Raw genomic sequence first — 27,948 nt, forward strand, 5'->3', positions numbered from 1 at the left:
GCATTGTGTATATTCAGTGATGTCGTTGTTGAGATTTTGCATGTTGTTGTAGGTGCTCTTTCCTGTGTGTGTTTGTGGTATTTATGTGGAACTGTTAACCATTGCTGCTATCACTTACTGTAGTTAAACTGAAAACCTGTGCGAAGAGGCTGTGCCGGTCAACATTTGTATGTGTGACTTGTGAAAACATGTACTTAGCTGTTTAATATTTTGAGCCAGCACTTAGTGGCCTCTACAGAAGGAAATGTTGTAGTTGTCAGGTGAAGCCAACTTCAAAATTTTGCTGCATATTTATAATTCAAGGTCAGCTTTCCTTCTGCACTTCCCCCAACTCTTTGAAAGGGAAACATTTGTAAAAAGAGAAAGCAAAAATTCTGAACTTTCCTAGTACCCCCCCCCACCTTAAATCTTTTTTCCCCCTGATACTTGAGAAATTCCATAGAATGACAATGTAGCAGCATAATTTCCCTTGATCTAGGTATTTCAGGTTGAAGAAATATAATAATAGAAAACTGTGGTGGCACATACATTATCTTTGTTGGTTATCATGCCATATTGTTTGAATTTAATCAGAGTATTTAGTATTTTCATTTTGTTTATAAGGGACCATGAAAAGCCTGGCTTCTCAGGTGGCTAGGTGGTAAAGAATCCACTTTCACATGCAGAAGACACAGGTTTCATCCCTGGGGTGGGAAGATCTGGAGAAGGAAATGGCAACCCACTCCAGGAGGCTTGCCTGGGAAATCCCATGGACAGAGGAGCCTGGCAGACTACAGTCCGAGGGGTCACAAGTCAGACATGACTTAGCAACTAAACAACAATGTGAAGACCCCAGAGTTCCCAAGTATTATGTTTTATATTCAGCATCTGCATAGACTTAACATACCTTGGCTGCCTTATGACCGTCAGAATTCTTTCATGCCCACCTGTCTTTAGTTTGCTTCCTGATATTTGTGACTTGCCTCAGCAATTCCCAACTTACTGTGACATTAGAACATTATTTCAGTGGGTTAATTCTACTTTATTAAAATTTAATGGGGATCAATTGCATACTTACTTAATACATTATTGGGCTTCCCTTGTGGCTCAGCTGGTAAAGAATCCGCCTGCAATGCAGGAGACCTGGGTTCAGTCCCTGGGTTGGGAAGATCGCCTGCAGAAGGGAAAGGCTACCCACTCCAGTATCCTGGCCTGGAGGATTCCAGGGACTGTATAGTCCATGGAGTTGCAGAGAGTCGGACATGAGCCAGTGACTTTCACTTAAAATGGAAGGGAAATAGCATAAAATGTTAAGAAAAGAGGCTCTTCTTAAAGAACCTTTTCACACCAACTTTCCAAAACTCCCTCTTCAAGTGCAGGATTTCCTTCTGTCTGTTCAGTGGGTTTGTAATTATAATGTTCTTATAATAAAGAGACAGTCTTCTGAGTTACATTGAGGCTTTCTGTGTGACTGCCAGATACATGGTGACAGGCAATGCTGTGTTTGGAAACATTGCTTCTGAAATTGCTGATTTAATTCTAAGAATATTAAAATGAATTCATCAAGGCCCCTTCCACTTCTTTGCCTATAGGGAAAGAAGGGTGTATTTTATGTTGAGCCTTTTCTCCAGAATATGCTTTAAACATTTGTCACTCAATGGAGGTGACAAAGAAATAAAGGAAATTCAATTATGTATGTTCCAAAGAAATTATTGCTCTTGTCCAATGGCCTCTGGAGTGACACAAAAATATTTCTTGTTTACTGCATCTGGAGTTTTCAGGCGAGATCTTTGTACGTAGAATTCTGTTTATATGAACACCAAAGATTCTGGCGTGATATGTCCTGAAACAATGATTAATAGTTTCTTTTAGGTAGCTATGGATACATTTATTGAATCCTGCTCTTAGGTTTATTTGCCCTCTTTGGGTCTTTTGTACATTTTGTATGTCTGTCCTGAGGCCTTTATGCCTGGGGCAAATTTTTAATCAAATAATACATATATGTTTATTAGGTTCCTAATTTATAGAATTTGTTCTCACCATGACTTTAAACTTTATTTCATTGCTAAAGTTAGACATAGATTTGCCAGATTAGCCACATAGTTTGGACATTTTTTGTTATAACCTGAAAATGTAGCTTATAACCCCATAGACCAGGTAGATAATGACTAGAAACATTTTGGATTCAGTAGAATCTCATATAGAAACTCATTTATCTGTTAATGTAAAGAACTTGGTGACTTCATAAAGTGAATGTTATATACAGGTTAAGTTCTTCCATCTTTCTTATAAGAATGACTTTAAGATTCCTTTTATTCTACCACTTATAAGTTAATTGGGAATGAAAAGGTAGATTTACCAATTTAGTATAATTTAACACTAAGCATCTGTTTAGAAATGTAATCACCACAGGTAATACTTAGGAAAGGCATATAAAAAAATACAGTACTGTTCTTTGAAGATGGATTTATTTCCCCCCTTTTGATGGATTGTCAATTTGAATATACATTTTCTGGCCACTTAGCTTTTAATTGATTTACATGAAAAAAGCATATGTGCGCCTGTTCACTCAAACCATATTTAAAATTCTCTTTTTAAGCTGCTACAATTATAATGTATGAAAGAAGGAAGAGAAAGGTGAATAGAGAAAGAGGGAAATTTCTGTTAATAGTTAAAATGTGCAACTGTGATACCCTTGATTAATTAATCCCCTGCCTTTTGATATTTGTAATAATACAGGAGAATTTTTTTGTTATTAAGAGTATACTATTGATTTCATTTTTATTTTGCTGCTCACTGATCTTTAACACCAAGATGTTTTCATCTTTACCAGTTCAGTTTTTGCTTCATATTTGTCTGTGTACCTGTGCTCTAAATAAAATTATAGTTTTATGTCCCAGTGACTTATTCTGTTATGTGATAATGGTTATCTCTAATGTAGTGTGACTTTCTATTGTTTTCAGTATTTGTTGGTACAGCCTAAAACTTATAGAAATAAAAAAAAAATCCAATAAAATCAGTTAATGAACGTCAGTGATGTCTCTATAATGAGAGCGTGCTTTAATTAGTGTTTTATCTGTGTTTGGGTATGACTAGTCTTCATTCATTTAATCAATGGTTTTCTGCAAAGCTGGCTAATTTTTGTAGCTACAACAAACAGTTTAAAAGACAAGTTAAACCACATTTTAAAAAAACTGTCCTGGTCACCATGCATTAGCCCCGGGTTATAGTCAGTGCATACTGAGCAAAGCTTTCCTGGTCAGTTGTTTTCTAAGCACTGAGGAGGAGCGTTTCTACCTGTGAGTGCTCAGACTAAGCTCCTAGGTAGGGAAGACACTTTGGGAAGGCATTTAGAGCTAATTAATCATATGCTTCCTGGAGCCCCAGGCCTAAAAGTCCTGTTTGTGGAACAAAAGTCTCCACAGCAAACTCTGTCTTTCTGTCCACCTGTGGAGCTGTGTCAGCCAGTTGTGGGAAGTCATGCCAAGCTAAGTAGATGTCAGATTCTAGACTTCCTCATTTTTAGGAAAATTTTTCTGTTCAGATACAATTCTCCATGTACAGTTTGTTGCATTTAGCACGTTTGACAATGTTCTTTGAATGGAATCGGAATGGTTGTTCAAAACGATTATAAGTTTCAGACATCCTTATTGTGTCACTAAAATTATTTAATAAAGAAAATAGTAAACCCCCAGAAACATGTAAATCCATGGCTGATTCATGTCAGTGTATGGCAAAAACCACTACAATATTGTAATTAGCCTCCAACTAATAAAAATAAATGGAAAAAAGAACCCAAAAACCCCAGAAAATACAGTGTTCTCTCTCACAGTTCATTATTTTGCAAAGTGCAAATAAATTTCCTCCATATCTGTGGATAGTCTCCCAAAGTACTTACTCACAGAAAGCTGAATATTCCAAATAGAAATAATTACTGTGTTTTTGTATTATAATACTGTAAATTGTATTGCAAACTACTTTATAAATGGTTATAACTAAGTTTGTGTTTTTAGAACTCTAGACACAAGGGATTCATCTTTAAATGTGTTTACAAATTAAACATTTAAAATGTAACAAATTTTATTTTCCCAATAGGGGGAGAATATTAGAATTTAAGTTGAGGAATATTTACCCTACAAGTCAGAAAATGTTTTCTTTTTAAAAGTTTTATCCATCTATTTTTAATTTATTAATGATAATCTTTTCTAAGGTTTTAAATTACTAAAAATAACTAATATGTATAAAATATTTAATGTTGGTACTATATCTAAAAGATAATGTTTTTAAAAAAACATTGAACTTGGTGGCAAATATTTCCAGACTGAGTATTTTTTACTTTATTGAAATTTATAATGATCTAAAAATGTGAAAGCAATAATTGCCTTCCTTTTTTAAGCATTATTTACTCTCCTGGATAAATTTTAGAGTTTTGGTTTCCCAGTGCATTTAGTTATGTTTATACTATACTGTAGCCTATTAAGTGTGCAATAAGTATTATGTCTAAAAGAACAAGTGTGCTTTTCCATAGTGGTTGCACCAATTTTCATTCCCACCAACAAGGCACAATTGTTCCTATTTCTCCACATCCTCACCGACACTTATTGTTTCCTGTCTTTTTGACAGATATGAGGTGATATCTCATTGTGGTTTTGATTTGCGTTTCCCTAGTGATAAGTGATATTGAGCATCTTTACATGTGCCTGTTGGCCATCTGTATGTCTTTTTTACATCATGTTTGCTTTCTTGGTTCCTTATTTTGTTTGTTAACTTGTCCCAAGTTTTGCAGATGTTAAACTTTTGTTTTTGCTTAACTTTTTCTGGCTAATACCCTTTTATTTACTCTCTTATTTGAAAATACATTCTAATAGTTATTTCTTTCATGTTTTTTGTTTTTAACAGATTTAAATATATTTTTAATATGAAAAATTAATTCACATTGGTCATCTGTCCCTTTTTTTCTTCTTTGTTCCTTATCCTTCCCAAAGAGGATGAGATCCTAATCATGTTTTTTAATATCTTTCCTCTTTTTCCCTTATTATTGAAATTATGGGGAATTTTAGTTCAAGATTTTGTTCCATCACACCCCGTCTCTTTTCACAGTCTTAACAATTGTGTTGAGCTCAATTGTCACATTACCTAGTGTTAGGAGTAAATTATTTGCTTTTTACTTACTATACCTTGTACCTAATATCTTTCCCTGTCTTTGATTCAGTTTCTCAAACTGAAGCTTTGATTCAGTTTCTCTTTTTTTGATTTGAAAATACCTTTCTTTTTCCTCAAGTGATACTTTAGTTAGGTAATAGAATTCTTAATTTTGGTTGTTTTCCCTCACAACTCTGAGTAGACTTGAGTCAGTGTATTTTATTATTTGGTATCACAGCTGAAAAATCTAATTCTTGTTACTATCGTGATGGCTCTCCCCACCGCCCCCCCACACACACCAGAAAGATTACAGAATTTTCTTTTTGTTCTCACGCTTTGGGAATTTCACCAAGATTTGTTTACGTGTGTGTCTTTTCAGTGTGTGTGTTTGACAGATCATGAACCTTAACACTCTAAGGATTAAAATCTTTCTTTGATCAATGGGATTTTCATATGTCTTTTATCCTATTCTCTCACTTTTTCTTTTAAATTCTTATAAGATGGATTTTCAGTTTTATTAGCCTGTCTTGTATGCCTCTTAACTTCACTCTCATCAGTTTTTTATTACTTTGCCTGCCCTTCAGGGAAAATTCCTTCCTAGTAACTGATTTGTCCTTTAGCCATGTTCATTCTAATACTTGGCTCTTCGGAGAATTTTTAAAATGTGTTTTTCCATCATTTAAACTTTCCAGGATCTTTCTTGTTCTCTTTTCCTTTTTTTTTTTTTAAATGAATTTTTATTAGAGTACAGTTACCTTCCAGTGTTGTATTCGTCTCTGGTGTACAGGCGACGTGAATCAGCTACACATATCCATGTATCCCCTCCTTTCTGGACTTCCTTCCCCTTTAGGTCACCAGCTTTCAGTAGAGTTCCCTGTGTTAAACAGTATGTTCTCATTGGTTACTTTGTACTAGTATCAATAATGTATATATGTCAATCCCAGTCTCCCAGTTCTTCCCACCTCCCTGTCCCCCTTGGTTCTCTTTTCCTTTTACAGTAAAAGCTGTTCTTGTTTTAAGTATGCATTATCCTCTCAAACCTATGTATCGATCTTTAAATTTTTTTTTTTCTGGTTTTCTGAATTGTCTGTTTTCAGGCAGAGGAGAGGGAACATGAAATTAGTTGCTCTGCTTGTATAACTTGGTAACTTCCATGCTTTTAAGTTTTACCCAGTTGCCAGGTGATGCTTGTTTGTAGGCCCACATTTTAAAATGAAAGTCTGGATTTCACATTATTGATAGCTTATAGGGATTTCCTTAGACCATGTTCAAGGGTCCTGTTTGAACCTGGGCAGAGCTCACGTTTGTGGGTAATAGTTGAGCACAGGGTTCTGTGGGTGGACTTCACCCAGCTGTGATGCTGGACAGAGACATGTCCGTGAAGAAGCTTCCCTGCACAGTATAAAGTAGAAGGTAGGCTGGGACGCCAGGAACCCTCTCCAGTGTAGACACAGCAGAGGTGCTGCCTGAGAGATGGAGTACATTTGGGGGTTTCTTACCTTTTTATAGCTGCTTTCCTGTTTTCCCCTCTCTATCCAATGGGGCTGCCTGGAGTTACCTTAGGCAGTGCCCCCTTTTCTCTCTGACCTTGGTGGTAGTCGCCTTCCACTGCAGATCCACTCACTTTACACACTGTGCCATAAATGATGTCAGTGGAAGCTGTGTGTAGAAAGTAGGATAATCATTCGGATCTGGCCATCCTGAGGCTCTACTCCCACGGACCCTCCTAACTCTGAGCTCAGCGTTTGCCTGTTCTCTAGGGGGGAATCACTCAAAACCTTCTTTACTAGTCCCTTCTTTTCCCTGTATTCAGCTGTAATTCTTTCGTTTGTTTCTCCATGAGGATGCTCTCCTAAAAATGTCCTCAGCACCATAACACTACAATTTCTACTCAGAATTTTTAAAAAGCAGTTAAAGAGACATAATTTAATCCTTAAATACAGTCATGAAGGAACCGTGTATGTCGTTTCATTTTCACAAGTTTCTTTTCCCATTATGTAAGTATACAAGCCTTCTTTTCCTGTTTCTTTAAATACTAGGACTTGGTTTCCATTTTCAGTGTACAGTCTCTGTTTGTGTGATAGAAAATTAAATTATTTAAGCCCTTAGAATTGTTTAATGTAATAATTAAACTTAGGCATCCTGTCTTGCAACGTGACTCTTTTCTACTCCTAAGCATCTTAAAGTTATGGGGACTAGGCTGTGTTGCAAATAAGTCATTTTTTTACTGTTGTTCAGAAAAGCTATAGTGACTATAGTGGTTATTTAAATCAGACTTATGAAGGTTAACCTGAGTAAATTTGGGAGGCAAGGATGTTTTTCAGAAGCACAGGTAGCTAGTACCTAAATTGTGTTCCTTACTAAGCGCTGTATCCCTGTAGCACCCGGTTTCTTTGCTGTAGTGACCAGAGTGGACTCAGCAGGACCCAGGAGCAAACCAGGCGTTGGCTCTAATATTGTCCCAACTCCACGACTTGGGACAGCACAGTGCCTGGTACAGAGAGAGTACCTCAGCAGATATTGGATGAATGATGTTTGAAGTGTATGAGGTTCAGATTCCTTACCTGTAAAATGGGTACAACAGTAGGATTGCTTAGAGACGCAGATAATTTATATGACCCTTAGCATATAGTGAACATTTAATTAGTGCTGGACATAATAATAAATTTTATACTAGAATCCTTTCATTATCAAGCAAGTCCCAGAAATAATACTAGCTATATGTCTGTTTAGGAAGGTGGTGAGAGGAATATGCCTACATGTCTCAGTTGCTTTGGAAAGCATTTCTAGCGTTGTTTCTGTCTTACTTTAAGCATTTATTAAAGCAGATTGTGTGTTCAGCAATTCAAAGCCAACTTAAAGGATGAAGACACAGTCTTAAGGATCATATAAACCAACTGAAGAGATCTTCAGGGCACAATTATATTATTAGTTCTAAGGAATAAGAAAGCAAATGTGGGGCTCATACTGAAAGTGAGAATGAGGGAGTTGGGTTGTATGGGGAAAGAGTTTGCAATTGGAATTGAAAAAACACGCTATTTGATTGGCACAAAGACCTGAGGGAGGTTTCTCGGGGTGTGAGGGGAGGGTGTGATGTGGTGTCCTGGGCACAGGAGGATGCTGGAAAACACAGGAGGCTGGTGGTTTGGGTTCCTTACTGGGAGCAGAGACAGGTGAGGTGAGTCAGATACAAGCACTTTGCAGATCACCTTGGTAATGTGTTAGCTTTTGGTTTTGCTATTTCTTAGCCTTTTGAGTCCGGTTTGAATTCAGAAACATTCCAAAGTGGGTCAAAATCACTGGTTAGAGTACAAGTTGGCATTCTTTTTACTTTGCGGTGGTTTTTACCTTAACTTTTATTTCTTTCAAAAGACAATAATTTGAACAGTTTAAGCCCAGCTTTAGTAGATCACAGAGTATGAAGAAAGGCCAGCTAATGGTTATAAATTTAGGTATTTCTTTGGCAACCAGTGGACCCATTGAAAAAGAGAAGTCTTCATCTAAAATCATTTAGCAGTTATAAATTACAATCTGTTCATTCTCAGATGTGAGCCTCTCTGGTGTACCCCTTCTCTTTCCCTAATATTCTATTTGACCTTCCATTCAGATTCTAAGCTAGCAGCCGGGTTGTGGAGTCAGGGTTGAAATCTCTCTCTTTATCAGTTTGTGAAAAGAAATAAAGAAATATTCTAATACCATTTAATTTGAAGCTGCCCAGAATGACACATAACACTTTTGAGGCTATTTATTACAGAAAAAGAGTTCTTCATGTGCTTAAGGTAAAGAGAAAGAATGTATAGCTTGTTTTTCCTTTTCTTCCCCTTCTTTCTTGTTGAAATGCTATTTTTTTCAGTGAAAATTTTTGAATCATTCTTTGTTTCTCCTCATTCATTTTTCCACAGCTGTTACTGAAATGCCTGCATTAGTGCATCAGTTAGTATATATGGCAAAATTTGGGGGATTAAATCCTAGGATACTGCATGATTTAAAGCTGGAAATATTGTTCTATACTATACTCTAATATAGATATACTTGATAGAAATTTTCTTTTCTTAAAGGGTTGTCTCTTAGAAGTTTTCTGTTATTTAACATGATCCAAAGATGTAATTCTCCAAAGATGGGAATGGCAAATTATTTTAATGCCTTTTATTGTTTTTCTTTCTAGCCTATTCTACTAAGCTCAACAAATTTCCTGTATTTAATATTAATGATGACTTGAATGATCTATGTACCAGTGCAGTAAGCCCAAATACGACCAAAGCCACACGGTATGCCCTGAATGTGTGGCGATATTGGTGCATGACCAATGGGCTCAAAGATCACACAGACATCACCAAGGTAAGAAACTCTTGACTTTACTTCTTACAGCCAGCTTTACTGAGCCTGCCTGTGTCAGGCAGGGTGCTAAGCATTGTGGGGAACATGGAACAGGTGCTTTCTGTCTGGGGAAACTTTGAAAAGACCCTAAAATAGAAAAATATCCACAGTACAAAGCAGAATTTAAATGCCAAAAAATCCGGATGGGTAAATTAATTTCACTTTGTTGAGACTGACAAAGGAATTTATACTTAAACTTAATTTTGTATTTGAGAGAGAGGTAGAGTTTCAAGAGAATTGGATAAAGACATGAGTCTTCTAGCTGAATCATGTAAGAAGAGTAAAATTCAGAGGGACATATTCACCTGCCTGCAGCGGAGGCTTCGCGTATGGGAACAATGAACTATAAAGCTAGATTCTGATAACCCTTAAATGCCAAGCCAAAATCTTGTGAATATTGGCCACTGAAGTTTTTTTCTGTGTTTCTTTATAAGGAGAGAGTTTATTTGAAAGATGATTGCAGGAGCAGCAGGGAAGGGACTGTCATCATAGGGAGAACACTGACCGTAGGATCTGCAAATTTAGGGGTAGGTGAAGGGGAAACACTGAATTTCTTTTGAACAGGAAGGAATGTAAGAAATGTAACATTTTAGAGCAATTAATTGGAAGTGATGAGCAAAAAATGTATTTGATAGATTGTTAATTTTCCCAGTTGTAAAACAAGCTCTTAAAATCTCTTCTAATTTGAAATGTTTGACATTTGTTAACAGAAGGAAAAATTGTAGGACGTGTAGAGACAGAAGTCAGAAAGAAAAATACCAATACAGTATATTAATGCATATATATGGAATTTAGAAAGATGCTAATGATGACCCTATACGTGAGACAGCAAAAGAGACACAGGTATAAAGATCAGACTTTCGGACTCTGTGGGAAAAGGTAAGGGTGGGATAATTTGAGAGAATAGCATTGAAACATGTATATTACCATATGTGAAATAGATGACCAGTCCAAGTTTGATGCATGAAACAGGGCACTCAAAGCTGGTGCCCTGGGACAACTCAGAGGGAGGGGATGGGGAGGGGGGTGGGAGGGGGGTTTGATATGGGGGACATGTTCACCTGTGGCTGATTCATGTCAATGTATGGCAAAAACCACCACAATATTGTAAAGTAATTAGCCTCCAATTAAAATTAATTAATTAATTGTTTTAAAATGTAGAACAAGAGAGGTATATAATCACCATAGAACACCACAATGATAATTGCTACAGGCAAGACTCCACTGTTAATGGCAAAATTAGTGGTGAAAGTTTAAGGATAAACAGGATTTTTGTGTTGCATCAACGTAAGACCCTCTTAAATATGGCTAGAGAGAAATAGTAACTATTCAGAGGAGAACCCTGGCAGATGCCACTTTAATAGTGATCAAGATTAATATTTCCCATGTGCTTAGGGACAACACATTGCATGTATGGGATTTTTTTCTTAAAAATTCATGACCTCAGTGTACTCATGATAAAAGAGCAGACAAATCCAGATTGAGGAAAATTCAACAAAATGCTTAACTGGTACTCTCCAAATGTATCATGGAATGCATCAAGGTCACAGAAGATACTAAGATAGAGAAATGGTCACAGTTTGGGGAAACTAAGGCTTGCTGCAGTCCATGCAGTCGCAGAGAGTCGGACATGACTGAGTGACTGAACTGAACTGAACTAAAGGAGAGATGACAGCTAGATGAAATGTGGGATTCTATTGGTGCAGGAAGGAAATTTTACTGGAGAAAAAGGGGAAATGTGATTTTAAGTCTGAAGTTTAGCTAATAGCATTGCAACAATGTTAATTTCCTGGTTTCAATAACTGTTCTGTAAGATAGTAACATTAGGAGAAGCTCAATGAAGACTAGTTGGGGATTCTCTCTACTATTCTTGTAAGTCTAAAATTACATCAAATTAACATTTTTTAAGACAAAAAAAAGAAGAGAAATATGTACTTTGATTTGGATATGTTGAATGTAAATAAATAATAGATACATCTACCAGATGGATATGTCAAATTTGGGAACATGAAATTTAAAACATGGGGGAAATATTAAAGCTGGAAGTCTGAATTCAGAGGTGTTGCAAATAGAAGTCAAAGTTGAAGCCCAAAGGCAAGTGATACCTCTAGGTTTGGGTGATGTGTTTAGGGTACCAACAAGAGATGAAATAGGAAATCCAAGTTTCTACATCTGGAAGCATGGTGCCCTAGATACTGTGAGGTACCTTTGCAAAAAGAAGCAGAGTCTTCTAAGGGCTGAAACTGAAGCGGTGTGAGCAGTAAGCACCTATGAAAATCAGGCTGTCCCCTCAGGGCTTATGTTAATAGCATCCACTGAGGAAGGGAGGTGACAAGGAGCGAAACTGAAGAACCATTTACTGAGAAGACCCTGAAAGTTCCAAGTCAATAGCATACCCTGGCTCCTTGCAGAGTCATATGCTAATAATCTTTGAAGGGAAACATCCAACATATAGGTGCAAATTTTTCACAGGTTAATAAAGATCAACTAAATATGTGCTCATAAAAAAAAAAAAAATCACAAGCCACTTAAGGAAATAAACCACCATGAATGAGAATGATTAGAAACAGAAAAGAACAGGTTTAGACAGCAGGAACTTCAGATAGTAGGTTATAGGCTAAGTGTGTATGTACTGTTTGTCAGAGGAATGAAAAGAATTATAAAAATGAACAAGCAACACCACACTAACCAAAACAATCTGGCAGATCGTTTCCACTTGTGATCATAAGGGAATAGAAGGGTCCAGAATCACCCTCCTGTAGCAACCGGAAAACTGAGCAAAATGTCTGAAGGAAGTCTTCCGACAGAACAGACAACGCAGACTTGATCCCTGGGATGAGTGCCACCACCTCCCAGGCTTTCTGCCTGGAGACAGTCTCTAAACTGCAGGGAAGAGTGGAGAGCCCAGACTGAGCCTGGCAATCTCGCTGCGTTGAGGGGAGACAGAAATCAGAACTCGGGGAGGATGGGGACGTGAGAACAACTAGAAAGAAACTACGACATTCATCGAAAAGATGGGACAAATCCAGAATTTAATAATGTAAAATCCATGGTTTCTAGCGTCCGATCAGAAGTTGCTATTCATAGGAAGAAGTGGGAACATGTAACCCATACCCAGGAGAAAAGTGAGTTAAATCTTTCACTTCCAACCAATTTGGAGGAGATTTGCATTCCCCTGCCAAAAACAACCAAAAAACAGACAAATGATACAAGTGATATGCAAGTGACTATATAACACACATAGGGCAGTGATCTCTGAGAGATGGGAAACAAGGTGACCCTTGGGTGTGCCCCAGCTTGCTGCCTTGAGAGAGTCTGCAGGGCTGTGGTGCAGGGCGAGGCACGCAGGCAGAGCCCAGCAGACTTGCTGAGTTGAGGAGATAGAGCTCAGAGTCCAGAGAGACCCAGTGACTAGAATTGTCATTAACAGAATATTTGAAAGTAGAGAGTTACCCAGAAAGAGAACCTGAGACAACTGAACATATTCCATCTCAAATATTCAGCTGAATACTGATCAACATCTACATGTGAGGAAACTACGTGAGGGGGGCAAAACAAAACACCTGGAAGAATGAAAGGTATTAGTACCTGGAGCTAGCAGCGAACTGGAAATAGGGCCTCTCCCCGCCAGTCAGACTGGAAAAACCTCAGGATTCATGGGGTAGAATATTCAGAAAGGTCTTGCATCACATGTGGAGAATAATTAGCCATGGATTGAGCTTTGCTCTGATCCCACCCAGCAAATCTTAAAAGCAAGACCCAGCTACATGAGAAGGTAGGATATCACTAATCATCATCAGGGAAATGCAACTCAAAACCACAATGAGCTATCACCTCACATCTGTTATGATGGCTATTATCAAAACATGAACTACCATACAATCCTTTATCTAAAGGAAGTGAAAACATTAACTCGAAAGGATATATACACCTCTCTGTTCATTGCAGCATTGTTTACAATAGCCAAGACATGGAATCAGCCTAAGTGTCCATAGATGGATGAAGAATATATGGTGTATATACCCAGTGGAATATTACTCAGCCATAAAAGCGAAGAAAATCTTGCCATTTGCAACAACATGTTTGAACCTCGAGGGCATTATATACTAAGTGAAGTAACTCAGATAGAGAAAGACAAATACCATATGATCTCACTTTTATGTGGAATCTAAAAGCAAAAACCTCAGAGCACAAAGAACAGATTGTTGGTTGCTAGACATTGGGAATGAGGGGTGTTGAAATGGGTGAAGGTGGTCAAAATGCCTGGGGATGTAATGTTATAGCTTGTTGACTGTAGTGAATAATACTGTATTGTGTATTTGAAAATTGCTAAGAGAGTAAATCTTAAAAGTTCTCATTACAAGGAAAAAAATTAAACTATATGTGGTGATGGCTGTTGACTAGATTTATTGTGGTGATCATTTTGCAATATATATAAATTTCAAAACATTATGTTATATACCTAAAACTGATAGTGTTATATGGAAATTACATCTTAATTTTTTAATGAAGAAAAAGCAAGACCCAAAAGGATCCAACAGTTTCTAAGTAATTTAACTATGTCCTAGAGCAGACCTTAATGACATTTATAGGATTATAAGAATATCCAGACCCCAAGAAAGAAAATTTAGAATGTCTGGCAAGTAAGCAAAAATTTGCAGACATGCCAAGAAGCAAGAAAATATATCACTTAAAGAATGAATCAATCAAAACCAACCCAGAACTGATACAGATTTTAGAATTAGCAGATAAGGACATTAAGCAGTTATTATGATGAAGATAAGCACATGAAAAGATGCTCAACTTCATTAGACCTCAGGGAAATGCAAGTCTAAACCACATGAGATTCTACTTCACATTCAGTAGGAAGACTAGAATAAAAAAGAGAAAGATAACAAGTGTTGAAATTGGAACCTTCATACGCTCTTACACAGTCCTGGTGGGAATGTGAAATGATGCAGCTGCTTTGGAAAGTCTGGCAGTTCACTAAGAGTTAAACTTAGAGTTACTGTATCACACAGAAATTCCATTCATGGGCATAAACTCAAGAAAATTTAAAACATACATCTATGCAAAAACCTGTACACAAGTGTTTGTTGTAGCATTATTCACAATAGCCAAAATATAATCCAGACATCCAAATGTCCATCAGCAGATAAATGGATAAACAAAATGTGGCCTATCTATACAATGGAATATTATCTGTCAACAAAAAGAAATGAAGTACTGATACATGCTTACAGCATGGCTGAACCTTTAACATGTTATACTATGTGAAATGTCAGACACAAAAGAACAAATATGTCTTGTTCCATTTGTGCAAGGTAGGTAGAACAGTCAAGTTTATAGAGACAAAAAGTATAATAGAGATTAGTAGGGGCTGGTGGGAGGAGGAAATGTGGAGTTACTGTTTAATGAATACAGTTTCTTTTTAAAAAAATTCTGGAAATAAGTAGTGATGATGGTTGCACCACATTGCGAATGTACTTTTAATGCCAGTGGATGGTACACTTGTAAATTATTAAGATGGGAAATTGTATGTGTATCTTACTGTAATAACCTAGCAAATAAATCAATTTAAATGTAACAATTCACCTTCATTCATAAAAATTTAAAAACTCATCTATTCTCGTAGGCCTTCATCACCATTTCTTCAGCCCTTAACCTTAACCTTTTCTAGGCCAGAGGATCTTGTCTTCCAGACTTTGTGAAGTCACTATGAAGACAGTTATCTGTTACTGGGAAACTTTACACTTCCTTGCAGGAATCCATGGAAAGAGCCTCATTTCCCCACAACCTCCACAGCTTAGGTAACATATACATCCCCGGTGGTGAAAATGTCTCACCTGTCCAGTTGGATGTGCTTTATCATCACTTCTAGGTAGTTTCTCCTGTGTTGTCTAGAGGAATGTAGATGAAGAAGAAAATATATTTCAATCCTCTGTCTCACATGGGCCACTTAAATATTTTTAATGAGAAATTCTTAAGAAAGACCAGTCTCTTAGAGAATTAGCAGTATTTAGTTAAAAGGAATTGTGGCATCAAGGTCTACAGTCTTTAATCTCACTTTTTTGGTCCCAGTGCAAGGTATTTTTAGTCTAGTTGTGTCTCTCAAGATAGATATAGCTAGCAGCAGACAAGATAGTTACAGCTGTTGATCATGGTATGGCAGCTGGCTTCCCTGGTGGCACAGACGGTATAGAATCCACCTGCAAGGCGGGAGGCCTGGCTTTGATCCATGGTTCAGGAAGATCCCCTGGAGAAGGAAATTTCTACCCATTCCAGTATTCTTGCCTGGGAAATCCCATGGACAGAGGAGCCTGGCGGGCTTACAGTCCATAAGGTCACAAAGAGTCAGACATGACTGAGCAGCTAACACTTCACTTCAGACTTCAAATTTAGTTTCTTTTTTTTTTAAGGAGGAAGGCAAGAAATCAGATCAGACTTCAAAATGTCATCTCAATAAGCAGAATGTACCCTGCCAGTCTCACTCTTTCATTACTCTGTGGTCTATTACATGTGTTCGACATAGTGTTTTTTCTTCATAAATGTAATCTAATCCTCACTAGTACGTCTTTCTCAAAGTTGCTGTCTCATTGATTTATATATTCCTTAGGCTTACTGAGAAAATAGAGCCTCTTGAAGTTTGTATCTGTCTTTCTCAATAAATGGAAATTTGGTAACTACAAAAGTGAAATCATTTCTGTTGTCAGCAATGGTTACTTGAAGATTTGTTTTGTTTTCCTATTAGAGTATGTATAGTTCACGAGCATTTTCTCCACTTTCTTCATCCCCTGGTCAAGATTATCACAAAAGGAAGTTTGAGGCATTCCCCAAAAGTCACTCTTGGTTTTGCATGTCTTATCATTCTTTCAGTTGCCAAGGATTACTGCATAGTTCCAAAACTTTGGGGTTTATCTGCAGGTCAGTCTTCTTATACTGTTCTTTCCTATCTGGAGTCGTCTGCCCCATGACCAAGCTCTTACTTCTCTTTGGTCATTTTCACATCAGGGAAGCCAGGTTTGCAATTCATAGTGAATTGAATGTAGTATATCTGTTCAGAGTGGCTTATGGAGGGAAATAGTTTTTGGCAGTGTCTTCATAACAAATTAAAGACCTGGAGGAATGGCCATCAACCAAAACTTAATCTGAGAAAACTAAGGAGGCAGCCAGAATGGGCCAGAATGAACAGTTGCTTGTGTGCAGAGAATATAAATTTTGTGACTTGACATTTCTCCAGGAATTGCTTTTGCTGTAATTTTTCTTTGAAACTTGTGGTATAAATCAAGAGAAATGATCTGCACCCTAAGTCAGCTTGGTTCTCCTGACTCTGCTTTAACCCATGTTTGTCAGTTCATGGGGTATCAATGATACATTTCAGACCTGCTAGTAGGGATCTTCAACATAAAGAACTAGTCGTGTGTGAGATGTCATTCTTGCCTTCAGGAAGCTTTCAGTCCACTTTGAGAGACAGACCTATAAATAGATAAAAGCCTGTGCAATGTGGAGAGGGCTGTAATAAAATTTAAATTTAAGAGTTGTGGGGGGGCTTCCCTCATGGCTCAGGGGTAAAGAATCTGCCTGCCAATGCAGGAGACACGGGTTGAATCCCTGATCCTGGAAGATCCCACCTGCTGCAGAGCAACTAAGCCCTTGTGCCACAACTCCTGAGAGTGTGCTCTGGAGCCTGGGAACCACGACGAATGAGCCGCCGTGTCTGCAGTCACCAAAGCCAGCACAGCCCAGAGCCAGCACTCCGTGACAAGAGACGCCACTGCAATGAGAAGCCCACCCCGGCAGCTAGAGAGTAGCCCCGCTTTCTCTTAACTAGAGAAAAGCCAGAGCAGGAGGGAAGCCCCTGCACAACCAAGAATAAATAAATAAATACAGTTACTTTTTCTAAGAAGATTTGTGGGATCCCAGTTGAGAGAGTAACTTGCTTAGGGAAGCTGGAGTAGTCTTCTATATAAAGAGCGGAATTTGAGCTCGATCTGAAATAAGGAATAGAGGTTTTCCAGATAGAGAAGATTGGGGGCAGGGGGAGCTTTCTAGGTAGAGGAAGTAGCATATGCAGACTTGGAAGCATGAAAGAGCCTTGTGGTTTATAGGACTGGCACAGAGTTCAGTGAAGCTGGAAAGCAGAGTATAAAGAAAACTGTCACGCAAAAAATAGCTGTCCTTTTCATCATATGGGGACTGCAGTGCAAAAGTAGGAAGTCAGAGATACCTGGAGTAACAGGCAAGTTTAGCCTTGGAGTATAAAATGAAGTAGGGCAAAGGCTAACAGAATTTGGCCAAGAGAACCCACTGGTCATAGCAAACACCCTTTTCCAACAACACAAGAGATGACTCTACACATGGACATCACCAGATGGTCATTACCAAAGTCAGATTGATTATATTCTTTGCAGCTGAAGATGGAGATGCTCTATAGCAAAACAAGCTCTACAGAAAAAAACAAGACCAGGGGCTGACTGGATGAGATGAAGAATTCCTTATTGCAAAGGTCAGACTTAAATTGAAGAAAGTTGGGAAAACCACTAGACCATTCAGGTATGACCTAAATCAAATCCCTTAGGCTTATACAATGGAAATGACAAATAGATTCAAGGGATTAGATCTGATAGACAGAGTCCCAGAAGAACTGTGGACAGAGGTTTGTAACACTGTACGGGAGGTGGTTATCACAACCATCCCCATGCAAAGGAAATGCAAAATGGTAAAATGGTTGTCTGAGAAGACCTTACAAATAACTGAGAAGAGAAGCAAAAGGCAAAGAAGAAAAGGAAAAATATATCCATCTGAATGCATAGTTCCAAAAAATAGCAAGGAGAGAAAAGAGCAAGAATAGCAAGGAGATCCTCAGTTATCAGTGCAAGGAAATAGAGGAAAATAATAGAATGGGAAAGACAAGAAATCTCTTCAAGAAAATTAGAGATACCAAGGGAACATTTCATGCAAAGATGGGCACAATAAGGGACAGAAACTGTATAGACCTAACAGAAACAGAAGATATGGCAAGAATACAGAGTCAGTTGGCACAAATACAGAGTCAGTTCGTTCAGTTGCTCAGTTGTGTCTGACTCTTTGTGACCTCATCAGGAGAACTGTACAAAAAAGATCTTAATGACTCAGATAACCATGATGGTGTGATCACTCACCTAGAGCCAGACATCCTAGAGTGTGAAGTGAAGTGGGCCTTAGGAAGCATCACTATAAACAAAGCTAGTGGAGGTGATGGAATTTCAGCTGAGTTATTTCAAATCCTAAAAGATGATGCTATGAAAGTGCTGCACTCAATATGCCAGCAAATTTGGAAAACTCAGCAGTGGCCACAGGACTGGAAAAGGTCTGTTTTCATTCCAATCCCAAAGGCAATGCCAAAAAATAGTAGCACTCATCTCACATGCTAGCAAAGTAGTGCTCAAAATTCTCCAAGCTGGGCTTCAGTGGTATGTGAACCAAGAACTTCCAGATGTTCAAGCTGAATTTAGACAAGGCAGAGATCAAATTGACAACATCTGTTGGATCATTGAGAAAGCGAGAGAGTTCCAGAAAAAATCTACTTGTGTTTTATTGACTATGCCAAAGCCTTTGAGTGTGTGTATCACAGCAAACTGTGGAAAATTCTTAAAGAGATGGGAATACCAGACCACCTGACCTGCCTCCTGAGAAAACTGTATGCAGGTCAAGAAGCAACAGTTAGAACCAGACATGGAACAATGGACTGGTTCAGAATTGGGAAAGGAGTACGTCAAGGCTGTATATTGTCACTCTGCTTATTTAACTGATATGCAGAGTACATCATGAGAAATGCCGGGCTGGATGAAGGACAAGCTGGAATCAAGATTGCCAGGAGAAATATCAATGACCTCAGATATGCAGATGACACCACCCTTATGGCAAAAAGCGAAGAAGAACTAAAGAGCGTCTTGATGAAAGTGAAAGAGGAGAGTGAAGAAGCTGGCTTAAAAACCAACATTCAGAAAACTTAAGATCATGGCATCCAGTCCCGTCACTTCATGGCAAATAGATGGGGAAGCAGTGACAGACTTTATTTTTTGGGTTCCAAAATCACTGCAGATGGTGACTGCAGCCATGAAATTAAAAGATGCTTGCTCCTTGGAAGAAAAGTTAATGACCAACCTAGACAGCATATTAAAAAGCAGAGACATACCTTGCTGACAAAGACCCATCTAGTCAAAGCTATTTTTTTCCCAGTAGTCATGTATGGATGTAGAGTTGGGCTATAAAGAAAACTGAGCACAGAAGAATTGATGCTTTTGAGCTGTGGTGTTGGAGAAGACTCTCGAGAGTCTCTTGGACTGCAAGGAAATCAAACGGGTCAATCTTAAAGGAAATCAACCCTGAATATTCATTGCAAGAATTGATGCTGAAGCTGAAGCTCTGCTACTTTGGCCACCTGATGCTAAGAGCTGATTCATGGGAAAAGACCCTGATGCTGGGAAAGATTGAAGGCAGGAGGAGAAGGGGACAACAGAGGATGAGATGGTTGGATGGCATCACTGACTCAATGGACAAGAGTTTGAGCAAGCTCCAGGAATTGGTGATGGACAGGGAAGCCTGGCGTGCTGCAGTCCCTGGGGTCGCAAAGAGTCAGACACAACTGATCAACTGATCTAACTGAACTGATAGGAACCGGATGGAGAGAGGTTGTGGTGTCCGTCTTTGCAAGCAGTCTACTATTGTATGGAAGCAGATTGTGAAGACTTGCATATAAGGGAAAGATTTGGAATTTATCCTAAGGGCAACAGGAAACTGTCAGAAGTTACTTGTTTTATTTTTAGACACTAAGGTAATATGATTTTCTGCCCAAAACCTCTTCTTTAAGAAACCTTTGCTCTCCTACAATCCCCACAGAAGCCATTATGTTAGTACAGTGGACCACCTTTTCGTCAGTTGTTTGGATTAAGAGTGAGCCAATCAAAATCCCCCCTTCGTTTTTTTTTGTTCTACTGAAAATAAGAGTTGGCCTTTTGCCAGTATTTGAAGCTGTAAGATGTAAACCTTGTGGAGTGCTAGGTGGCTACATAAAGAAAGCTGCTTTGTACAGAGATGCAGAAACTTAAGAGATGGAATCCTGAGAGCCTTGAAATCCACCAATTCTGATAGCCCTCTTGGCCTAGGCTTGTTCAGATCTGGTTTCTCTCTCTTGTAACCACATGAATCCCAGCTAATACAAAGAGAGGTTAACACCTGCAAGTAGGAAGTTTCAAATGACGACATAAAAATCTGAAACCAGCTGAGTTTGGGTGTCATGGTAATTGGGAAGTTATGTTAACTGTTACTGGGACGTAAGAAAGCTACTGCTTTTTATATTTTATGTGCAGCTACTCTCTTCTTTCTGATGGCTTTTTGACTGAATCTCTTGGAGTTTCCTAGACCAACATTTAGATGATCAGAAAACAGTTATATTTTTTCTTTTTCCTTTCCTGTATGCATATATACATGTGTGTGTGTGTGTAATTTCTTTTTTGTCTCTTACTTGGTCAGAATCTTTAGAGCATGTTATGTAATAACAGTGATATTCATCATTCTCATCCTGTTCCTGACTTCATAAAAAAAGATTTTAATGTTTTCATCTTGGGTATAGTTTTTATAGTTCATGTCTGTAAAATAGTCTTCATCATACTAAGAGGATATTTTTTCTTCCAATCTGAGTTTAGTTTGAATTTTTTTCCTTTTAATTTAATTTATCTTTCTGGTTGCACTAGGTCTTCGTTGCTGCGCACAGACTTTCTCTAGTTGCGGTGAGCAGGGGCTGCTCTTCGTCGTGGTGCCCAGGCTTCTCATTGCGGTGGCTTCTCTTGCTACGGAGCGCAGGCTCTAGGTGTGCGGGCCCCCGAAGTTGTGACTCTCGGATTCGGTAGTTAGGGCTCGGCTCTAGAGCACTGGATCAGTAGTTGTGGCATACCAGCTTAGTTGCTCCCAGACATGTGGAATCTTCCTGAACCAGGGGTTGAACCCAGGTCCCCGGCATTGGCAGGCGGATTCTTTTATATACTGTGTCACCAAGGAAGTTCCTAGTTTGAATTTTTAAAAATTTGAAATGGGATAGCACATTCTTTCAAATAATTTTTCAGTAATTATCAAGTTCCTATTACTTTTCCTTGATACATGGAATGAGTTAGTTACATTCTTTATTACGTTTGAATCATCCTTACACTCTGCCGTAATCCCTGCTGGTCTCCATGTCCCTTGCTTTCCTGCAGTCCTGAATTTGATGTGGTAACAGAAGCAGCACTTATTTTGTTGGTACCATATTGACTGCTACTTGTGCATTTCAGAACCGTATCCTTGTTTGCGTGCTTCTAACATGTATGCCTTTTGTTTAACATTTGTGCCATGCAAAACGGAAATCACCAGTATTTTACTTAGTACATTTATACTCATATACTTTGTTTTTTGGTATAATATCTGTCAGAGTTGGATTAGGGAAAAAAAATGAAGAACGCTTCTTTTTTTCTGTGCTCCAAAATTGTTTAAATACAAAAGAAAAGCTGAATTGACTCCATAATGCCATCTCTTTATGAGTGACATACATTTTTGGCAATCATTTCACTCAGATCTTTTACCTCTTATTGAACTAACTTTGGTAACTTATATTTTGCTAGGGAATTGTTCAGGTTATTTATATTTTCAAATTAATATGAATAAAGTTTATAATATTCTTTGTTTTTGATAGTTATAGTCTTTCTCATTCCTGAAATTATCTATATGTATATTTCCTTTTCTCTTCTTTCTCTTTCTTTCTGTCATATTTGCTAGGAGTTTGTAATAGTTTCATTTTTTATCTATCCCAATTTATATCTTTTCCAGTTCATTAATTTGTTTTATTTTTATTGATTTACTCTACTATTTTTGAATTTGATCTACTTTTTCTAGCCTTTTGTGTTGAATAATGTTTGCTTATTTTCAATAAAGTTTCTAACAAAGTCATTTAAGGCTGTGATGTTTTTGGAATGTATTTGGTGACATCTCATACATTTTGATATCTAACGTTTTCAGTTTGGTTCATTTTTAATGCATAATTCTGTTTTTATTTTCTCTTTGACGCAAGGGCTCTTAGAAGAATGAAAGTTACCTGTATAGTTTCTACTTTTAAAACATTTTGTATTGAGACTATCTTTTGCCCTAGAATGTATATTCAACCTAAATTGGCAATGAGCAAGGTCTTGTTTTATCTTTATGACTCCCTCTTGAAAGTAAAGCTTTCTTTGCAGCCAACCTTCCAGCTCCTCCTACCATACCTAAGGAGCACTCTTTAATTGTCAGTATAATCATTAAGTTTTTCATATCTTTTGAGCAAATATTGATATTGAAACTCCATGGAACATTAAGTCACAGATATTTCCAAACTTATTCAGATAAATTCAGGTAAAAGATCAAGGCAAAATCTTGCTGTACAAATTGGACATGTCAGTCGTCTTTCTGTGTAGAATGTTTCATACCAGCTATGCCAAACTGCAGAGATCAAGGAAATTAATGTTGGAATGATTCAGAGTTTGATCAGTTTAATTCAGGCATGCTTCGGAGAGGATGGTTGAGTTTTATTGAAGGGGCGGGAAGGAAATGATTTGCTAGAAGAGAAGAAAGGGCTTTCTAGAGACAAAGAGTCAGTACAAAGGCCAGTAATAAAATGTATGTGTATATATATTTATGTTGTATATATATGTGTTCATTACTGTTTACAAACCCTTTCATGTCCACTACTTTATTTAAGCATTACAATAATGCTTTGAGAAGGTATGTTATCATCTCCTGTCTTGTTGCTTGAAACACTGATGTCTAAAGAGCCTAGTGTGGAACCTAGATCTCCCAGCGTGAGGCTCACTGTTTTTTCCATTATTTCATGCTAAGAAGGCAGCCCTCTAGAGGGCTGTCCCCAGCACAGCCCCCAGTGAGGATCAGGAGAAGGAAGGAGGGGTCTGGCTACCTGGGTGTCCGCAAAACGTGTAACCTCAGTGTTTGTCTCATTTGAGATCCCTGCAGTGAAGTTGAACGAGTTGCTCGAGAACTTTTACGTCACCGTAAAGAAGAGTGACGGCTCAGACTTCCTGGCCACGTCGCTCCACGCCATCCGCCGAGGCCTGGATCGCATCCTGAAGAATGCAGGGGTGGGCTTCTCCATCACCAGCAGCACCTTCAGCTCGTCCACCAAGAAACTCAAGGAGAAGCTGTGGGTGCTGAGCAAGGCAGGGATGTCAGGGGCTCGTTCTCGCAATATTGTCTACTTCTCCCTCTCGGACGAGGAGGAGATGTGGCAGGCGGGGTGTCTGGGGGATGACAGCCCTATCACGCTCCTGTCCACCGTGGTCAAGTACAACAGCCAGTACCTGAACATGAGGACGCTCCAGGAGCATGCTGATCTGATGTACGGCGACATCGAGCTGCTCAAAGACCCGCAGAACCAGTCCTACTTCGCCCGGACAGACAGCGTCAAGCGGGAGAGCCGGAGTGCTTCCGCCCGAGTGTGCCACGGCAAGATCTACCACGAGCATTCCAGGGGACACAAGCAGTGTCCTTACTGCCTCCTCTACAAGTACATGTACGTGCACCGGCCGCCCAGCCAGATGGAGGCCAAGTCCCCTTTCTACCTCACAGCCAGGAAGGAGGGGGCAGACATGGGCAGGGTGTGGTACGAGGAGCAGAGGATGGGCCTGCGGTCTCTGCGGGGAGTTGTCCCGAACTTAGCCAAGAAGGTCAAGCTGGAAAACTGTGAGAACTTCACCTTCGTCTCATTCACTCAGGTGTCCAGGAGGCTCAGCTCCCACGGCTGCTGCCAGTGAGCGTCCCCTGCGGCCCGGCCACCACCCCGCTCATCCTGGTCGGGGCGCTCCCCCTGCAGCCAAGGCCAGAGCTCCGAGGAGGCCGGGATGACCATGACTTCGTGGTCAGGGTGTGGGACTTCCTGTTTCTTTTGACTTCGGATTTTTTTTTTTAACTGAAAGTAGACAAGTGAAGATTTAGAATGTTTTATCCAGATGTGTGTCACCTCTGTTAAATTATAGAATCTAATACAATGTATAAATGACTACATACACAAGAGCGAGGAAGTTCATTTTATCTAGTGCCTTTTTAGCACAGATTTTCTCAAAAAAAGAAAAAAAAAAAACTGTTTCAGTAGTCATTAAAAAAAAAAAATCCCAGTAGCCTAGTAGCTTTAGAATGTTTTGAAGACTCTAAACACTTTAATGAATTACAGTGAGGATCTAGGAAGAGAGAGGCAAACAGGTTAACTACTTCCAGGAGAAAACTTGTGCTTGGCACTCCTGTTTATGTTTTGTTGGTGGATAACGTGATCCCGCAGAGCGTGCAGCCTTGCTTGGTGGAAGGTCATGGAGCTCCACTCAGTCATGCTGATGGGAACGCAGGACTGCTCTTAGCCCTGGGAGGAACTTGCTCTCTGCATCAATGGAGACAGTTTTATGAAAAAAGATTAATACACCAAACAGTGCTTGGGAGAACAAGATTTCCAGTGAACTAGGTGGTTCGAGGGAACTTCCTGCAGTGAGAGAAAGTATCTTGGAGAAGCAATCTGTGATCAAAACGTGAAAAACCTCCTGAAGCAGAAGTGCCTACATTTTCTTTCTCAGCGTGCTGTGAAACCTCTTTTCGTTTGAACACTGTTTAGAGGTTTTTTTGTTTTGTTTTTTTTTTAATCTGTTCTTTGTGTTGTGCAGTTCTGTCAGCATATAGCACTGGATCTGTAAAACAACTGAAAGTAATTTTCAGGCTTAACCGGGAAAAAAAGTCCAACAAAATAAGCTGCAAAGAAAACAAATCCCCAAATGTGTTTATATTAAAGAGTTTTGAAATATATTTGTCAAAGTACGACTCTTTCAGCCACAAGAGATGTCATCATTTGAGGTTGGCAGCAATGCTTGGGACACGGTGATGGGTCAGCCTACCAGGTAAGCAAACCCAGCATCAAGGATATAGTGGTAAAAATCAGACCATGGTGATGGGATATGAACACAGTGTGATCACGTTTCACTCAGGTGAGATTTAATCTGACCGTGTGTTATTCACACATTAACAGAAAGTTATAATAACTGCTCTCAATTATAAGTGAAAAAGGAACCCAAAGAGTACTAATTAATAAAAATAACTTCTAGGGAATCTTTATTTTGTATCTGAGGAAAGACTGCCACAACCTTACACCATTCTGTTCCTGTGTGTGCTAGAAACCCACAATTAAAATTCCAGTATACATTCATTTTGCAGGAGTCCTAAAATTAGTCATGTGTCTTTTTCAAAATTTTGTTTTAGTATTTAATTAATTGTTTTTAAAAAATCATTCACTGGCCCTTGAAATATGTAATACTTCCTTTACTGGAGAAGACTCCACCGATGCTGCCTTAAGGATTCATGTTATTCCCTTTTTAGTTCCTGCAACACTTATTTTATTAGTTGATCTTTCCAGAATATAGATTAACTTTGGTATGTCTCCATCTGTATGTAAATAACAGGTAATATTTAATAAGCAGTATTATAAGCTATTGACTACTGTTCTGTTGTGGTTTCCTATAGGGATTTTAGGGTTTTGATTAGAAAGAGACAGAACCTGAGGTAGTTTCCTTCACTTGCTAAACACCCAAAGGAATTTCACTTGAAGAAAGCAAATGGTCATTGTTCTTGTCAGTACTGCTCTTAAACAGAAACACAACCTATGTGAAACTGTTGGGCAGAGTGTGCAGCCTAATTAAGACTTCCATTTTTATTTTGAATAGATTCAAGAAAAAATAGCCATTAGGTGTCGCTGGGATCTTTTCAGATTTTAATGTTTCCAAAAGTAGTAATAACTGACCCAGAGGCTATAATCTTTCTGTCGATAGTGGCTTTTCATCAGCTGAATAACAATCTCTGCCTCAACTTTGTTGTTCATCACCCATGTGATGAGCTTTCAACCCTCAGAGTTCTGAAGGGGATGATTGTAATTAGTCGGGAGGTCGAATCTCCAGTGATAGCTGATGGAAGGAAAGAATCATCATCTCAGCGTCCTCACTGCCCTTCATCACACGCCTCCTGGGGGAGTTAGTGAGACAGCACATTTATCAGGTGCTGCTCTGCGCCATGCACTGTGTATTTGTGTGTAGAGGTGTACGTGTGTGTGCATACACACACTTTAAGTTTATATGTAGGAACACCCGGCAAACACCTGACCTGCTACATGGCTGCGTCCATGGTCCGACGATCTAAGGGGGCTGCATAGCTAGCTCGCTAGCCTTTGAAGTTCAGGCCGTGTTCTATCTTTTCAGCCAGCTCTAAACCATACCCACTGGGTTCTCGGGGATTTTCTCCTCTTGGCCTAATAAGCCAGCAGAAGGGAGAATCCCAGGAGAAGAAAGGGGGAGGTTAGGAGTACTTTCTCCACTTACCTGTAGTTTGTTTTGTTTTGTTTTTTATTCATAAGTGGAATTGAATAGGGGGAATTCACATGTTCACAGAGGCAGAAGTTGCCATGGCTCCTGTCAGGAATGGTGGGGCTGAAGGTACTACGGGAGGACCCAGTGAGTCCTGTGGGCGAGCTCTTGCCTGCAGTACTTTCTGCATCTGCTTGCTTGATACCTCCTCCCCAGAATCTCCCTGGTCTCCCCTGGGAAGTTTATCCTGCCAGAGACACTTGGGGCACCAGCTTGAAGGGTGTGATTCATTGAAATGTAAAGGCTTTAGCACAGCACTGGACACACTGTAATTATGCAACAAGTCTTCCCTGTTTTAGTTACAGTCTTTGGTAAAAGCAATAATGATATTCAGCTAATCTGCTTTATACCGTTTATTCCTTCCATGACGGAAAGTCTCCTTAAAACTGTTAAACTTGAAGAGGAAACCAAACCTTATAATCTGGTCACATTTATACCCAACACATCAAATTCTACCTCCTACACCTCGATGCCCGGATACCTCAGATACAAGCAAAAACGATTAAAGAATTTCAGAGAAGCCCTGAGAGGCTTTATGAGAAAGGTTTCCATTGTTTACTGTGTTTGCAAAGAGGAGTGTTATGGGAAAACCTAACCAAAGTTGTGAAAGGATTGGTCTCAGCGATGTGGCATTTCCCAGCTTTCCTTGGCTTATGTGCTGTATTAACCTGCCCTGACTGATACATGGTATTTGTAGAAATGTGAAACTCTTGTTACTTTGATTTTTATCTCAATCTCAATCTCAGTTCAGCCTTATTAAAACATCAAGCACTATGCCTACTTCTATCAGCATGTTCATAGACAGCCGCAGAGAAAATCTAGACAAAATAGCCCTCCCATAGAAGCAGAAGCCTCTGGCTGTAGAGGAAAGATGGCCAGGCTGGCAGCACCTTCTCTCCTCGGGTGGTCAGGGCTGGTCTCTGTTCCTCAGCTGTGCAGGGAGATGATTGGAATTGATCATCTCCAGAGTGATCAGTGTTAACATCTCTACAGTTCCTTAAGG

The 27,948-nt window shown here is 39.0% G+C and overlaps 1 protein-coding gene across 5 annotated transcripts in view; it reads left to right on the plus strand.

The window, feature by feature from the left end:
* KIAA1958 (KIAA1958 ortholog) overlaps positions 1–25,341 on the plus strand; it is a 120,413-nt gene extending 95,072 nt beyond the window's left edge. For 2 of the 5 annotated variants that reach the window (XM_043453373.1, XM_043453370.1), the window contains 2 exons: positions 9,287–9,459; positions 23,502–25,341. In XM_043453373.1, coding sequence (XP_043309308.1) covers positions 9,287–9,459; positions 23,502–24,308 — 980 coding nt within the window. In that variant the 3' untranslated portion in view covers positions 24,309–25,341. Of the gene's footprint in view, positions 1–9,286; positions 9,460–12,203; positions 14,628–21,233; positions 22,137–23,501 lie in introns of those variants that run through there. The other 3 variants (XM_043453371.1, XM_043453372.1, XM_043453364.1) reach the window with 3 other exon arrangements.
* The last annotated feature ends 2,607 nt before the right edge of the window (positions 25,342–27,948 follow it).

The sequence above is a fragment of the Cervus canadensis genome, chromosome 30, assembly GCF_019320065.1.
Source record: "Cervus canadensis isolate Bull #8, Minnesota chromosome 30, ASM1932006v1, whole genome shotgun sequence".
NCBI classification, from domain to species: domain Eukaryota; kingdom Metazoa; phylum Chordata; class Mammalia; order Artiodactyla; family Cervidae; genus Cervus; species Cervus canadensis.